The sequence below is a fragment of the Mastomys coucha genome, unplaced genomic scaffold, assembly GCF_008632895.1.
Source record: "Mastomys coucha isolate ucsf_1 unplaced genomic scaffold, UCSF_Mcou_1 pScaffold5, whole genome shotgun sequence".
NCBI classification, from domain to species: domain Eukaryota; kingdom Metazoa; phylum Chordata; class Mammalia; order Rodentia; family Muridae; genus Mastomys; species Mastomys coucha.
This window is the reverse complement of record NW_022196911.1, coordinates 97,601,695-97,619,439: the sequence shown is the minus strand read 5'-3', so window position 1 is coordinate 97,619,439 and position 17,745 is coordinate 97,601,695. Positions and strand designations below refer to the sequence as shown.

Genomic DNA, 17,745 nt, shown 5'->3' with positions numbered 1-17,745 from the left:
TTGTTAACTTTAATGCATGGGTGCTCTACTGCATATACATCCGCCTGCCTGAAGAGGGCATTATATCCCCTATAGATGGTTGTGACCCACCATGTGGTTGCTGAGAATTGAACTCATGACCTCAGGAAGAGCAGCAAATGCTCTTAACCACTGAGCCATCTTACCAGCCCAAATTTTTACCTTTTCATTTAAAGAAGCATTTTATGCCCTTGCTGTGGTATATCTGAATTACCAGCTTGGTATGGTGGTATATGCCTAGAACCCCAGGACTTCAGAACAGAATCATGAGGGACTGAGAGTTCACAGCCAGCCTGAGTTACATAGTGAGACAGTGTTTGGGGGGGTGGGAGGTGATAACTGGCATCATCATTTGTTGGCTTTGGGGCCATATTAAATAAAATTAACGTTCCTCGAACATGAGCACTTTTATAGCCTAGCATCCGATTTCACGGCAAACTTCTGACCTGTCAGCAGTTATGAGTACAGCCTGGATACTCTGGACTAAATCAGAGCTAGGCTGGGTTTAGTACCCAGTAACACACGAAGGTGGTTGACACTGCACAAAGGGATGGTGATTCAGATCCTGGGAGGGACGGAGTGATACTGATTAAAAATGGTCTTCAGGGGCTGGTGAGATGGCTCAGCGGGTAAGCGCACCAACTGCTCTTCCGAAGGTCGTGAGTTCAAAACCCAGCAACCACATGGTGGCTCACAACCACCCATAACGAAATCTGATACCCTCTTCTGGTGTATCTGAAGACAGCTACAGTGTACTCATTTATAATAAAAATAAATAAACCTTTGAAAAAAAAATGGTCTTCAGTTAAAAACTCATGGATGTGGCTGGCAAGATGGCTCAGCATGTAAGAGCACTGACTGCTCTTCCAAAGGTCCTGAGTTCAAATCCCAACAACCACATGGTGGCTCCCAACCACTCTCAGTGAGATCTGATGCCCTCTTTTGATGTGTCTGAAGACAGCTACAATGTACTTATTTATACTAATAAATAATCTTTAAACAAAAAAACCCAAAACTCATGGATGTGCCAGTGGGATGGCTTACTGGGCCACACGCCTGGGGCACAAGCTTGGTGACCTCACTGGGTCTGGGGCACAAGCCTGGTAACCGTAGTTGGTAATAGGTAATAGTAGGTGATAAAAGGACTAACTCCACTTTGTTGCTTCCTGACCTCTACACCTGTACTCACACACAATTAAAATGCAAACAAGTAAAAACTTATAATGGGCTGGAGAGATGGCTTAGTGGTTAAAAGCACTTGCTGCTCTTTCAGAGGACACAGGTTCAGTTTCTAGCACCTTCTTCGGGTGGCTCACAACAGCCTATAGTTCCAGGGGATCTGACACCCTCTTCTGGTTCCCAAGGACATTGCATAAATGTGGTGCCCATATATACACTCAGGTACACACCCACACAAAAATCAGTCTTTTTCTTTTCTTAAATTTATAACTAAGGGAAAGCTTACTATAAAGTAAACCTTTCTGTCACTTTTTTAGGGTTTTATTTGTGTGTGTGTCTGACCATATCAAGGTATGCCACATGTGTTCAGGTTCCTAAATAGCCCAGGAAAATGTATCAGGTCCTCTAGAGCTATAGCTACTGACAGTTGTGAGCTACATGATGTGGGTGCTGGGAACTGGTCCAATCCTTTGGAGGACTAGCAAGTGCTCTTGACTGCTGAGCCATCTCCCATCTTTTCAGCCACTGGTTTGATTTGGGGGTTGGGGGAAGGTGAGGATGGCCTTGAACTTGCTTTATAGTCCAGGGTGACCCAAATTCATTCTCCTGCTTCTATTTCTTAAGTTCTGGAATTGTGGGACTACACTACCACACTAAGGACAGATTTTTTTTGTGTTTGTGGAGTTTTGTTAAGATTCAGGGCCGGGCAGTGGTGTTGCATGCCTTTAATCCCAGCACTTGGGAGGCAGAGGCAGTTGGATTTCTGAGTTCAAGGCCAGCCTGGTCTACAGAGTGAGTTCCAGGACATCCAGGGCTATACAGAGAAACCCTGTCTCGAAAAACCAAAAAGAGAGAGAGAGAGAGAGAAATTCAGGATGAGCATGAGCATTCAGAATGATAATTGACAGTGAAAACAACCACTGTTTAAGGAATATCAGTTGTCAAGCAAGGGCCTTGAACTTAGTTGGAGGTGCTCTGCTGTTGAGCTTCAGTCCCTCCCAACCTCACTGATCTTATAAATGCTGGCAGTGATCCAGAGCATTGAGGAGACTAGTATTTCTTCTTGCTTTCTGAGTGTTCCATGAGAGGATCTTTTGTTTGTTTATTTGTTTTGTTTTGTTTCCTTTGAGACAGGGTCTCAGTGTGCAGCCCTGAGTGGTCTTGAATTCTCAGAATCTACCTGCTTCCTTTCTGCCTCTCCAGGACTGGAGGTGCCAGCACACCCAGCAGGATCAAACTTTGTCCTCTGTTCTTTGTGCCTAGCATGGCAGACCTTTAATACTGAATTATCCTAAAATAGTGCTTGTCAACCTTCCTCATGCTTTGACCATTAATACAGTTCCTCATGTTGTGATGACCCCCACCCTAAAATTATTTTTGTTGCTACTTTATGATTATAATTTTTCTACTGTTATGAATTGTAAATATCTATCTTATCTGTGTTTTCCGATGGTCTAAGGTTATTCAGCCCCCAAAGGGGGCACAGCCCACAGGTTGTGAACCACTGTCCTAAATCTATATCCAGGCTCAGTTAGAGCAACTTAAAGTTGAACCTCTTTAATCAAAAGCAAGCTTTCATGTATAAACAACTACTTAGCCACACTTATTCTCTCTCTCTGTCCCCATACTCTTCTAGTTTGGAACTTATCAAAGAACCTGTTTCCACAAAGTGCGACCACATATTTTGCAAGTAAGTGAATGATTTTGTAGATCCGTTATTAACTTTTGCACGTGTTCTTCATTGCACAGCATTTGTTTCTTCAGGTAAATGACAAGAAAACTAGTCGTGCTTCCTCAGGGGCACGTAGGAATTAATTCCTCCTGTGTATTGGCTGTAGCCGTTGTTCTTGGTGAAGTTGTGACATAGCTTATCTGTGTATAAGAAATCACATAGTCGTGTTGTGCAGCGGTTCTTTTTGGTTTCAGGTGTCCAAGGGTGAATGTAGATTGAAAGCAGTTGTGAAATGAGCAAATTTCGTTTGCTTTAGCACATATTATTATACCTGGAGTAGTACCAGATATGTTATGAGTATTAGTTGTGTGCCTGACTCACTTTGTTAATTAGCACCACTGAATCTCTACTGCTTCTCCACAATCCATTCGAGTTCATTTTTGTGTGTGGTGTGAGGTAAGAGTCTAACTTTTAGGTTGGGGAAATGACTCGGTTGGCAAAGTATGTACCATATAAAACTAAGGTCTTCATATGCCCAGGACCCAAAAGCTAAGCATGGCTGTATGTGCCTGCAATCCCAGTACTGGGGAGGTACAGACAGAAGGATCCCTAAGGCTTGCTGGCTAGCTAGTATAGCCAAATAAGTGAGCCCCAGGTTCAGTAAGAGGTCCTTTCTCAAAAAAAATAGGTGGAGAATAATTGAATTAAGAGCCCTGGCTATCACTGAATGTGGTGACATGCACCTTTAATCTCAGCACTTGGGAGGCAAAGGCATGTGGATTTCTGAGTTTGAGTTCAGCCTGGTCTACTAAGTGAGTCCAGGATAGCCAGGGCTACACAGAAAAGAACCTTGTCTGAAAAAAAAACCAAACAAAAAGTCATGACCATCCTGGAACTCATTCTCTAGACCAGGCTGGTTTTGAATCCAAAGAACCATTACAAGTGCTTACTACCACGTCTAGCTTCAGGACAAGATCTTCTCTTCTCTTCTCTTCTCTTCTCTTCTCTTCTCTTCTCTTCTCTTCTCTTCTCTTCTCTTCTCTCCTCTCCTCTCCTCGCCTCTCCTCCTCTCCTCTCCTCCTCTCCTCTCCTCTCCTCCTCCTCCCCTCCTTTTCCCTCCCCTCCCCTCCTCTCCCTTCCTCCTCTTCTTCCTCCTCCTCCTCCTCTTCCTCTTCCTCCTCCTCTTCCTCCTTCTCTCTTTCCCTCTCTTTTGACAAAGTTTCTCTGTAGAGCCTTGGCAGTCCTGGAACTTACTTTGTAGATCAAGCTGGCCTTGAACTCACAGAAATCCACCTGCCCCTGCCTCCCAAATGCTGGTATTAAAGACTGTGTACCATGCCAGAGTAGAATCACATTACTTTAACTACTGTAGATTTGTAGTGAGGTGTAGAGGTTTTGTTTACTTGGTCCTAGAGAGCAAACCTGGGACTTATGAATACTGGGCAAGCACTTTATCTCTGATATATATATATATATATATATATACACACACACACACACACACACACACACATATATATACATATATACATATATGTATGTATATATGTATATATATGCACACACACATACATACATATACATACACACATATATACACTATACACATACATACATATATATACACATATGTTATGTGTATATATATATGACACTTGGTGCTGAGCCTTTAAACTAATATAACTATTTTATATTAACTACTTAAGCATTTATATCTGATTATGCAGCATGAAATAATTATGAATATACCATTAAATATGCTGCATTAATTTTTTTAGTGCTTTACTTGATCATAACAGTAAGTCATATGCAGGTAAGTGCAATCTTCATAGGTCATTTCTTATGTCGTTTGATTTTTCTGCTTATGCAGCATCTAAAAATAATTACTGAAAAATCATTGGTTATAATTTACCTGCCATTACTCTTTAAATGACTCTTAAAGACATTTGTGAAATTTTCTTCATGGCTGTTGCCTTTTGAGTGTTCTTTCTACCAAAAGAAAAAAAAGAAAGTAACTTAAATTGGTTTTCTTTCTTTCTCTCTTTCTAACTTATAGATTTTGTATGCTGAAACTTCTTAACCAGAAGAAAGGGCCTTCACAATGTCCTTTGTGTAAGAATGAGATAACCAAAAGGTAAATAGTTTGTATAATATTGGGAGGTTGGAAGCAACATGGCAGGAAAATGTAAAAGTGAATATGTAGGTAATATTTCTATAAAACCATTCACCTATAGAAAAATATATTAGTGTGATTGGGGACTAGAGATATAACTTGATTGGTAGAATGCTTGCTAAGTAGACACAGGCCTCTGGCTTCCCGTGACAGTACCTCATAAATGAAGCATCTCTCCTGAGATGGCTGAGAAGGTAAAGTTGCAGTCAAGCTGAAGACCTGAGTTAGGTTCCCAAGACCCATGATGGAAGGTGAGACTGACTCTTCAGCCTGTCCCCTAGCCTCCAAACATGAGCTGTGGCATACATGCACTTTTTCTCTAGTCAATTAATTAACTGTTCGTTTGTTTTTTTTTTTCAAGACAGGGTTTCTCTATGTAGCCTTGGCTGTCCTGGAACTCACTCTGTAGACCAGGCTGGCCTCGAACTCAGAAATCCACCCGCCTCTGCCTCGCAAGTGCTAGAATTAAAGGTGTGCGCCAGGGGCTGGAGAGATGGCTCAGCGGTTAAGAGCACTGACTGCTCTTGCAGAGGTCCTGAGTTAAATTCTCAGCAACCACATGGTGGCTCACAACCATCTGTAATAGGATCTGATGCCCTCTTCTGGTGTGTCTGAAGATATACTCATATACATAAAATAAATAAATAAATAAATAAATCTTTAAAAAAAAAAAAAGGTATGCGCCACCACTACCCAGCATTTGTTTTCGTTTTTTGTTTGTTTGTTTTTTTTTTTAATTTAAGAATAAGGTCTGGAGAGTTAGTTGGCTCCGAGATTAAGGGTGTTTGTAGTTTATGACTGTCTATAAAATTATTTCCTTGGAAGTTTTTATGAGATGTCTGCTGTCAGCAAGTCTTATCTCCTTGGTGCCTTGTTCTCCCACTCACATGCTAGCCGGCCCCTGTCCTGTGTAACCTACAACACCAGTGTGCTCAGGTGCACTCAGCTGATAGAGCCATAGCTTACATATTCAACAGTCCCTCAGGTGGAGCTGCACTTAGCTACACCACACATCTCCTACCACCGTTCTGTTAGGGCACCCACTTTATCTCTTTTAGTCAATCCTTTTTTGCCAGAGTTTAGATCATAGTAGGTGGTCAGATATTTTTAAAAGAGAAATTAATTATATTTTACCTAAGCCTAAATCTCTCTTCAGATTTTGATGTTTGTTTTCAAAATGACAAAATTATTATATGATGGAAGTCCGAGAAGCAGCACTGGCAGTAAGGGCTGGGTTGGGATGTTAAGAATCACTTGTAAGTCCTTTCTGCTGTTGATTTATATCTACTCTGTATTCGGGGTAGAATTTTGCAGCAGGGGCAGGTTAAGACAAGGACTCTCTTTGGACTTGAAATTACCATGGCTAGACTCAAACTCCAGATCCTCCTGCTTCCGCTGAGACCACAGGAGTGTGCTCCTCTGCTGGGGTTTTAGGTTTGTTTGAACAGTGTTGTGTAGTCCAGGTTGGTCTTGAGCTCCCTCTTCTCTCTCTGTCTCTTAGGCACTGGGATCACAAGCATACACAACATGCCATGACTGTTTGGTCAGGGAATTTTAGGCTTTTGGTAGATTTGCATGAGTTACCAAAGTATTTTAAAGATCTGTATAGTCAAAAAGAGAAAGAAAGCGTACAGACATGCAAAATCAAAGCAAAATTAATATACCCATGAAGTTTATTCTCATGTCACTGCTTCAGTGATTATAATGTGATGACACTGGTAGGACTGTGTTTTTACTGTGCGGGGGATCAAATTACTAGTTCTTTGAAACTGTGCGTTCTGCTACATCTATAATAGGAAAGTTACAATCCATGTGTTTATGTGTCTTTCATTTAGTGTGCTTAAAATTAATAATCACTTATGTGCTTCTCAAAAAAATTTAATTTCAGGAGCCTACAAGGAAGTACAAGGTTTAGTCAGCTTGTTGAAGAGCTGCTGAAAATCATTGATGCTTTTGAACTTGACACCGGAATGCAGTGTAAGTGCTGCGCAGCCCTCACGGCGATGCTCAAGGGGCTGGCTGAAAACTTGAGCATATTTGAAGCTATTGTACATGAATAGATAATAAGACTATGCGGTCTGGTTAAAAGTTAGATCTGTGGCTTAAATTACGTTTTACTTATTGTACTTATTTATTGGGAGGTCAGGAGCATAGGCTGGGACAGATGTGTCTGTCTGTGTGGAACCCAGAGGCCATCTTTGGGTATTGTTCCTCAGAAGCCATCCACAGACTTTGAGACAAGGTTTCTCAGCTGAGCTGATATAGTTAGTGTTGGTGCTAATGGCCATTACTTACTGGTCCTACTGTTTACATTTTTATTGCTAGTAATAGTATGCGTTTGTGTGTGATTTGTGAGTGCACAGATACATGCACTAGGGCACACATTTGGATATAAGGGGACAATTTTGGGGTTGATTTTTCTCCCACCTTTACATGGCATTAAACCTAAAAATTGTGAGGAAAAAGACCAAATCCATGATTGTCTAATTAGAGCAAGCTTTATCCCAATACTAGATAGGACATTGACCTGGCCAGGTCCATACCTGGGCTTCCCAGAGAAAAGTCATTGAATTACATTAGTCAAATACACATAAAGGCAGAACATAAAAGGCTATGTACTTCCCACCTTCTCCCAGTCAGGGATGGGGAGGGGCAAGCATATATCCTGACATACTTCCTGCCTACCACCTATCAAGCATATCCTGTGCAGCTGGGACAGCCAATCGTACAGCCCCCAGCATTCCAGGAAGTTATCTGTCCTTGGGCAAGTGGGGTTTGCAGGCTAATGTTAGCCCTCACGCATCAGTTAGGGTCAAGCTCAGGTTAGAATGCTTCAGGGCAAGCACCTCTACCGACTGAGCTATCTTGTTAGCCTGTGTTTTAAACTACTCCTATTAGTCTTGCATTTTATACTTCAATCTTAAAATGTATTTTGTTTTTGTTTTGTTTGTTTTTGAGACAGTTCCTGGCTATCCTGGAACTCTCTAGACCTGGCTGGCCTTGAACTCAGAAGTCTGCCTGCCTCTGCCTCACAAGTGCTAGGATTAAAAGTCATATGCCACTACCACCTGTCCTAACATGTATATCGTAATGTCTCTGAAATTGGGAGCATTTTAGAGAAATACAGTAAATTTGTTAGTGGGCAAATTTATTAGTTTTCAGGTATTTAGGAGGGAATAAGAATAACTTGATAGTGTCTGAATTTCTAAGCTGGACTTTAAAAACAATTATAGGTAATCAGGGCTGGAGAGATAGCTTAACATTTCAGAATGTTTAAGTACTCTTCTTAACAGAGGACCCAGGTTCATCTCTCATCAGCCACAGCGGGTAGCTTACAACTTTAGGAGGCTACAATGCCTTCTGACTTCCTCAGGTAGCCACACACATGTACTCCTCATAAACTCATGCTCACATACACATAAGTTAAAAATTCAATGTAGACAAATATAGTGGCATACACCTTGAATCCCAGCACTCAAGAGGGCAGGTGGATCTCAGATTTCAAAGCTATCAAATTTCAGAATAATGAGGCTGTACAGAACCTACCACAAAAAGAAAAAAAAAAAGGCCCAACACTTAAATATATCCATAATGCATTATTTTTGTTTATTTGCTTGGTTTTTTTGTAGGACAGGGTTTCTCTGTGTAGTCCTAGCTGTCCTTGAACTCTGAGTTCCCTTTGCTTCTGCCCTTCTGCTGGTGCCACCGCCTCTAGGCTTTTTTTTTAATCCTTATACAGCAAAGAGCAAACAGTATTCTTTTTGGATAGTTTTTAAAAAGGTTTATTTATTTATTATATATAGAGTACATGGTAGCTGTCTTCAGGCACCCCACAAGAGGATATCAGATCTCATTACAGGTGATTGTGAGCCACTATGTGGATGCTGGGATTTGAACTCAGGACCTTTGGAAGAGCAGTCAGTGCTCTTAACCACTGAGCCATCTCTCCAGCCCCTCTTTTTGGATATTTAATGTTTTTTTCTAACTAAAACATGACCCTTTCTGTTTTACAGTTGCAAAAGGTTTTAATTTTTCAAAACAGAAAAATAACTTTTCAGAGCATTTAAATGAGGAGGCATCTGTCATCCAGAGTGTGGGCTACCGAAACCGTGTCGAAAGGCTTCGACGGATTGAATCTGGAAATGCTACGTTGGTAAAGCTGTTTTCCACTCTTTTCTGGCATCTCTTTATTGAGTAGTGAGTTAATGAGTGTGTGGATTTATATGAGAATTTAGTAGAGAGAAGATGATGATGGTACATTTAGTGGCTGGACGAGTGTTCTAATAAGTAAGAGTTAAACTGAGAAAGTACCTGGTGTGATCAACAGACACTTTATAGGCCATTTGCCTGCTGTACAATGTACAACTTCTTCAGCTCTGATGAGGGTCTGAAGTGGACACAGTATCCGTGATGTTTCATAAGTGATTGAAAATTGCTTCAACTTAACCAGTGTAAGAAGAAAGAAAATGCAATGACTTGCTGTGTTCCAGTGGATGACAAAGATCATGAAAATACACCTTTTATGTGTTCTTAGAATGCTGGGATTTTATGGCTGTCAACCCTTTTTTAAATGCTTCTATTTAAATATTTTAGGTTTTTTTGTCTTTATTTATGTATGTGGTGGGGGTTGTGCGTGTGACTATCAATGCTTTGTAGTCTAGAAGAGACTATCAAAGCCCCTCTACCTGGGGTAATGGGTAATTGTGAGCTGTTCAACATGGTTACTAGAAACCAAACTCAGACCCTCTGCAGGAACAATCTGTGGTCTTAAGCTCTGAGCCTTCTTAGCGCGTTTCATGGCTTTAAATCAGCATGTGATGCAGTACATAGAATTATATACAATAATGCACTGTGACATCTTCAGTACATAGAATTACATACAATAATGCACTGTGACATCTTCAGTACATAGAATTACATACAATAATGCACTGTGACATCTTCAAACAAGATGTGTCCATAGTTCTTTCCCTTGGTTCCCACCCTTGCTACCTCTGTGCCTCCTTTGTAGCCTCCCCCTCAGATTCTTTCTCTTATCATTTATCCTTCTTAAAAATACATTTTATGGGCTGGTGAGATGGCTCAGCAGGTAAGAGCACCGACTGCTCTTCGAAAGGTCATGAGTTCAAATCCCAGCAACCACATGGTGGCTTACAACCACCTGTAATGAAATCTGATGCCCTCTTCTGGTGCATCTGAAGACAGCTACAGTGTACTCATTTATAATAAGTAAATCTTTTTAAAAAATACATTTTATGTTGCCTACATTATCATGATTATAATTAGTTTTAGAAAAAATAAATCTGAAAACAGTATTTCAAAAAGTAAAATGTAGCCGTTCTTTACTGTTTAACAGAAGGACAGCCTCAGTGTCCAGCTGTCGAACCTTGGAATTGTGAGATCAGTGAAGAAAAATAGGCAGACCCAACCTCGAAATAAATCTGTCTACATTGAATTAGGTAAGGGTCTTATTATTAAGTTGGAAATGATACTTGCTAGATTGTTTGGCTTAGAGTCTTTATCATAGATTTATATGTGTTGTATGGAGTTTTAGTAAGTAAAAATAAAATAATTTTATGGGTTCTCATGAATTATAGATTTTATAAAAGTTAAAGCTTTACACTTTGAAGAATCTTACTTTATAAAAGGAACAAAAGGAAGGATGTCTGGTTATAGATTTAAGTGAATTTTGGGGAAAATGTAAAGTCATAATAGAAAAAAAAGCCATGATTGGTTGCCATAGAATTTAGAAGAACCTAGGATAAATTCTCCAAGCTCAGTGTTCAATTTCTAGCTGCCCAAAAAGATACTGAGAGCTCAGACGGGCATTTCTTTCTTAGCACATTTGTCATCCCAGTATCTGAGAGGCTAAACTGGGAGAGTCCTCAGTGAGTTTGAGGTCAAGCTGACATACACAGAGAACCCTAGCTCAAAATCATCATCGTCAGAGTCATAGTAGTAGTGAATAATCACATTGGGAAGAATGGTTGTGTTTTGAGTTACTAGCACCATGATTTATCTCCATCAACAGCAAATCTTGTTTTGTAAAAATATTCATGAGGGTGGTAAGAGGCACTTGCCATATAAATTCAATCCCTAGAATCTACAGTGTGGAAGGAGAAAACCAGCTCCAGCAAGCTGTCCTCTCATATCTATACTGCACATACACGCACATACAAGTTATCATGTGTTAATAAAAGGAGTGTGAACATTGTTGGCTAATATTTAGGAGCACTTAACTATAATATAGGTGCTATTGTATTTTTATACCTCATCTAAAATATTAGTCCTGAGGTGATGAGAAAATAACTCACAAAGAGATTAAGAATTTGAGCATAGGAAGCTGGCTTTAGGGCTTGTGCTTTTGGGCACTTCTTTGTATCGCCATGTGTCTGTACCTACCACATAGTGGTTAGTAATTATATAATATTATAAATATTTCTGGATGAACTATTGTATGTTTAACAAAAAATAGGGGGGTGTTTTGTTTTGTTGACCCTTAAAAACCTTGACTTTTTTTTTTTTTTTGGGTTTTCCTTTTTCTTTCTGTTTTTTTTGTTTGTTTGTTTTGTTTTGTTTTTTTAAGAATCTGATTCTTCTGAAGAGACAATAAATAATCCAGATGATTGCAGGTAAGTCAAAATAGCCTGTTTCTATGAAGCTGGTATTTTCATATCTAATTAATATTGAGGATCCTAGATTTAGATCATAGTATTAGAAAAAAACCTTAAGGATCATTTAGTTTTATCTACTTTATTATTTGGGAAATCTTTTTTATTTGTTCGATACTTTGTTAATGCCAAAGGAGTTTTAGATAACAGTGGAAGTCAGCATACACTTGTTCCTGCCCAATGGCTGTTCTGAGTTTTTCATATATGGTAGTAATAATTTATTAATTTGGGGACAGGGTCTGTCTATAGAGCCCAGGGTCTGTTTATAGAGCCCTGGCTGTCCAGGAACTCACTATGTAGACCTCTAAGTCTCAGAGATCTGTCTGCTGCTCTCCAAGCCACTGAAGGCATCCACCACTATGCCTGACCCAAACATCTTATTTTTATTTATAATCATCCAGTGTGTTCTCTTAAGATCTGTGATACCTAGTCATTATCAGTAATTTTGTTTATAGATTATTTTCCCTAACCTTATAACTGGGAGAGAGGGCTGGAAGTGTGGTTCAGTAATAGAGTTTAAAGATTTTTTTTTCTTTAACTTTATATGAAATCAGGTGTGTTAGTGCATGCCTTTAATTCCAGTACTCAGTGAGTTTGTGAACAGTTTAGTGTACATAGCAAGTTCTAGGACAGCCAGGATAGAATACATAGAGAGACCCGTCTCAAAAAAAAATATATATATATATGTATATGTATGTGTGTATATATGAGTATTTTCCCTGCATGTATATTTGTGTACCACATTTGTTCCTAGTACCTGAAGAAGCCAGAAGAATGTATCAGATCCCATGGAACTGGAGTTACAGATGGCTATGAGCCACCATGTGGGAGCTGGGATCAAACCTGGGTCCTCTGGAAAATTAACCTGTGCTCTTAACCCTGATCATGTTCAGATGTTGTCCAAACCAAAACTGCTGTGAGCCATGGCATGCCTCTGCCATGTCCAGTAGACACTCTTTTGCTCTGGTTTTTCCAACCTCTGGTTCTCAGGATCTTTCAACCCCTTCTTCATCAATGGTCCCTGAGCATGCTTGTGAGAGTATGTGAATGAGAGAGAGAGAGAGAGAGAGAGAGAGAGAGAGAGAGAGAGAGAGAGAGAGAGAGTGCGAGCGCACGCACGTGCTTGTGCGTATCCAGAAAACAGCCTGCTGCACTACTCTGACCTATGTGACTGTAGTTGGAGGACAGATTTCAGAAGTTGAGTCAGTCAGCTCAGTTGTTACAGCCCTATCTAGAGATGCTAAAATAATTGATCTTGAACATTTGACTGAACATAGAATTTCTTATAGGGGTTGTCTTTTCCCCTTTAGTGTGAAAGACCATAAATTGTTACAGATCGCCCCTACAGGAGCTGGAGATGAAGGCAAGTTGCATTCGGCAAAAGAGGGTAAGTCAGACCTTCCTGGTGCGATGACACTAAGGGGCAATGGGGCGGTGCTGTTCCATTATACCATTCGCCTGAAGGCCATTTGCCAAATTTGTTTATCATATATAATTCATACCATCTTTTTAAAGAATTAAAATGTTGGGGGCTGGAGAGATGGCTCAGTGGTTAAAAGCACTGACTCTTTTTCTAGAGGTCCTGAGTTCAGTTCCCAGCAACTGTAATGGGGTCTGATGCCCTCTTCTGATGTGTCATACATAAATAAATCTTTTTTTTAAAAAAGGAATTATAATGTCATTATTTTTTCATCAGCCACTATTGTGGGGTGGTTATAGTGATATTTGTGTGTAACTGAAGCTGCCAGTGATTTTTTTTTTTTTTTAAGATCTATATAACCCAGAGCAATCTAACCATGCTTTTGTTTAACCCTCCCAAGCTAGGGTTAATCTGATTTTTTTTCAGTCTTAAGAGATTAGGGAAATAAGAGATGTGCTCTAGCCGGGCAGTAGTGGCGCACACCTTTAATCCCAGCAGTTGGGAAGCATAGGCAGGTGAATCACTGTGAGTTCAAGGCCAGCCTAGTCTCATAGATTTCTCGGACAGACAGGGCTACACAGAGAAACCCTATCTCCAACAAACAAATTTTAAAAAGCCAATGGATTGGGACTGGAGCACTGTCTAAGCAATTAAGAGAACTTGTTTCTCTCTTGCAGAAGACCTGGGTTTGATTCCCAGCACCCACATTGGGCAGTTCACAAGCATCCATAACTCCAGTTCCAGGGATCAATCTGAAACCCTATTTTCTCTGCTTTTAGTACCAGGCATACCTGTGGTGCACATACACGGATACAAGCTAAAACATATATACTTAACATTTTTTAAGAATATCTAAAATTTAAAAAATAATAATAAGGTTAATGGATTGGTATATACTCTCCAGTTGTATTTGGTATGTAGTTTCTCGTGATAATTCCCATTTTTAAGAACCTTCTTATTGTGTGTATTTCAGCTGCTTGTGAGTTTTCTGAGGGCATAAGAAACATTGAACATCAATGCAGTGATAAAGATTTGAACCCCACTGAGAATCATGCAACTAAAAGGCATCCAGAAAAACGTCAGAGTATTTCTGTTTCAAACGTGCATGTGGAGCCATGTGGCACAGATGCTCATGCCAGCTCATTACAGCCTGAGACCAGCAGTTTATTGCTCACTGAAGACAGAATGGATGCAGAAAAGGCTGAATTTTGTAATAAAAGCAAACAGTCTGGCATAGCAGTGAGCCAGCAGAGCAGATGGGCTGAAAGTAAAGAAACGTGTAATGAGAGGCGGGTTCCCAGCACTGGGGAAAAGGTAGATGCAAACGCTGATTCCCTCTGTGGGGGAAAGAAGTGGGCTCATCCGAAAAGTCTGTGCCCTGAGAATTCTGGAGCTACCACCGATGTTCCTTGGATAACACTAAATAGCAGCATTAAGAAAGTTAATGAGTGGTTTTCCAGAACTGGTGAAATGTTAACTTCTGACGGCGCGTCTGACAGGGATGAGTCAAATGCTAAAGCAGCTGTTGTGTTGGAAGTTTCAAATGAAGTAGATGAATGTTTCAGTTCTTCCAAGAAAATAGACTTAGCAGCCCCTGATTCCCTTAATGCTTTAATGTGTAAAAGTGGAAGAGACTTATCCAAACCAGTAGAGAATAATACTAACGATAAAATATTTGGGAAAACCTATCAGAGAAAGGGAAGCCGCCCTCCCTTGAACCATGTGACTGAAATTATAGGGACGTTTACTAAAGAACCACAGATAACACAAGAGCAGCCCTTCACAAATAAATTAAAACGAAAAAGAAGTACATGCCTTCAACCTGAGGACTTCATCAAGAAAGCAGATTTAGCAGTTGTTCAAAGGACTCCTGAAAATATGAATCAGGGAACTAACCAAATGGAGCCAAATGACCAAGCAATGAGTATTACCAGTGACTATCAGGAGAACAAAATAACAGGTAATAATCTCCAGGAAGAGAAAAACGCTTATCCAATAGAATCATTGAAAAAGGAACCTGCTTTCACAGCTAAAGCCAAATCTTTAAGCAACAGTATAAGTGATTTGGAGGTAGAGTTAAATGTCCACAGTTCAAAAGCACCTAAGAAAAATAGGCTGAAGCGGAAGTCTTCTACCAGGTGTGTTCTTCCACTTGAACCAATCAGTAGAAATCCAAGTTTACCTACTTGTGCTGAACTTCAAATCGATAGTTGTGGTAGCAGTGAAGAAAAGAAAAACAATTCCAACCAAACGCCGGCCAGGCACAGTAGAGAGCCTCAGCTCATCAAAGACACTGAACCTGCAGCTGATGCCAAGAAGTACGAGCCAAATGAACACAAAAAGAAGAGAAGTGCCAGCGATGCTCTCCCAGAAGAGAAATTAATGAACAAAGCTGGTTTATTAACTAGCTGTTCAAGTCCTAGAAAACCTCAAGGACCTGTCAATCCTAGCCCTCAGAGAAAAGGAATAGAGCAACTTGAAACATGCCAAGTGCCTGATAATACCAAAGAACTCAGGGACCTAGTCCTGGGGGGGGAGCCCAGTGGCAAACCTACCGAGCAATCTGAGGAGAGCACTAGTGTGTCCTTGGTACCTGACACTGACTACGACACTCAGAACAGTGTCTCAGTCCTGGAAGCTAGCACTGTCAGATACACAAGAACAGAGTCCGCTCAGTGTATGACTCAGTTTGTCGCAAGTGTAAACCCCAAGGAACTTGTCCATGGTTCTAACAATGCTGGAAGTGGCACAGAGTGCTTCAAGCACCCGTTGAGACACGAGCTTAACCATAGTCAGGAGACAACAGAAATGGAAGACAGTGAACTTGATACTCAGTATTTGCAGAATACATTTCAAGTTTCAAAGCGTCAGTCATTTGCTTTATTTTCAAAACCTAGAAGTCCCCAAAAGGACTGTGCTCACTCTGTGCCCTCAAGGGAACCGAGTCCAAAGTTGACTTCTAAAGGTACAGAAAAAGAACATCAGGAACAAGAAGAGTCTGAAATCAGTCATGTACAGGTAGTTACGGCCACGGTGGGCTTACCTGTGCCCTGTCAGGAAGGTAAGCCAGATGCTGATATACCGTGTGCTGGAGTTTCTGGGCTTTGTCCATCATCTCATTACAGAAGCAGTGAGAATGGACTCAGCACCACAGGTAAAGCTGGAATTTCACAAAACTCACATTTTAAACAATCAGTTTCTCCCATCAGGTCATCTATAAAAACTGACAATAGGAAACTTCTGACAGAGGAACGATTTGAGAAACATACATCATCAACTGAAAAGGCAATGGGAAATGAGACTATTGTTCAAAGTACAGTACACACAATTAGCCAGAATAACAGAAACAATGCTTGTCGAGAAGCCAGCTTGGACAGTATTGATGAAGTATGTTCCACTGGTGAATACTTCCGGGGACAACTAGGTAGAAACAGAGGGCCCAAGGTAAACACTATGCTTCCATTTGATAGTACACAACCTGGTGTCTGTAAGCAAAGTGTTTCTGCAAGTGATAAGTATCTTGAGATAAAAAAGCAGGAGGGTGAGACTGTTGGTGCAGACTTCTCTCCGTGTCTGTTCTCAGATCACCTTGAACAACCTATGAGAAGTGGCAAGATTTTTCAGGTTTGCTCTGAGACACCTGATGACCTGTTGGATGATGTTGAAATACGTGAAAGTACTAGCTTTGGTGAAGGGGACATAATGGAGAGGTCTGCTGTCTTTAACGGAAGTGTCCTGAGAAGAGAGTCCAGTAGGAGCCCTAGCCCTGTAACCCATGCATTGATGTCACGGAGTCTCCACAAAGGGTCTAGGAAATTAGAATCCTCAGAAGAGAGTGACTCTAGTGAGGATGAAGATCTTCCCTGCTTCCAACACTTACTGAGCAGAACAAGCAAAACACCTGAACTTACCAGATGCAGCAATGTTGTGACACAGCGTATGTCAGAGAAAGCAGAGGGGACCCAAGCACCATGGAAGGGTAGCATCAGTGACTGCAATAATGAGGTGATCCTGATAGAAGAACATCAGTTTAGTGAGGATCCAAAATGCTCTGGCAGCATGTTCTCTTCACAGTACAGTGCTGCCCAAGGTTCACCTGCAAATGCAAACTCCCAGGATGCCAATTTTAATCCACATTCCAAACAAAGGAGTCGCCAGTCTGAGAATGAGGAAGCTTTCTTAAGTGACAAGGAATTGATTTCAGATAATGAGGAAATGGCAGCTTGCGTAGAAGAGGATAACGACCAAGAGGATAGTATAATCCCAGATTCAGGTAGTTTTGTTGGTTTCTTTGCACCAGTCTACAGAAGTGGGCTGAACATACACAGTCAAATCTCCTTCCTGGGCCTGGAGAGATTTGGGTGGTTAAGAGTAGGTACTTTGAGGGTTGGGGGAAGGCTGGACAGGTGGCTCAGCTGGCTGCTCTCCCAAAGGACTTAGGTTCAGTAACCAGCATCCATGTGGCAGCTCACGTGTCCTATCCCACCCCCCCCCCCATACTTCCATTCCAGGGGAATCCATTACTCTCACACAGATATACTACATGCTGGCAAAACACCAATGCACATTAAAAAATAAAAACGTAGGTACTCTTTTTTTTTTTAATTTTTTT

At 40.7% G+C, this 17,745-nt stretch overlaps 1 protein-coding gene across 1 annotated transcript in view; it reads left to right on the top strand.

The window, feature by feature from the left end:
* Brca1 (BRCA1 DNA repair associated) overlaps nt 1–17,745 on the top strand; it is a 65,741-nt gene that overhangs the window by 10,426 nt on the left and 37,570 nt on the right. The window contains exons 4-11 of the mRNA XM_031354074.1: nt 2,834–2,887; nt 4,926–5,003; nt 6,931–7,019; nt 9,056–9,195; nt 10,399–10,501; nt 11,629–11,674; nt 13,024–13,100; nt 14,107–17,406. Of these exons, the coding sequence (XP_031209934.1) occupies nt 2,834–2,887; nt 4,926–5,003; nt 6,931–7,019; nt 9,056–9,195; nt 10,399–10,501; nt 11,629–11,674; nt 13,024–13,100; nt 14,107–17,406 (3,887 nt within the window). The remainder of the gene's footprint in view (nt 1–2,833; nt 2,888–4,925; nt 5,004–6,930; nt 7,020–9,055; nt 9,196–10,398; nt 10,502–11,628; nt 11,675–13,023; nt 13,101–14,106; nt 17,407–17,745) is intronic.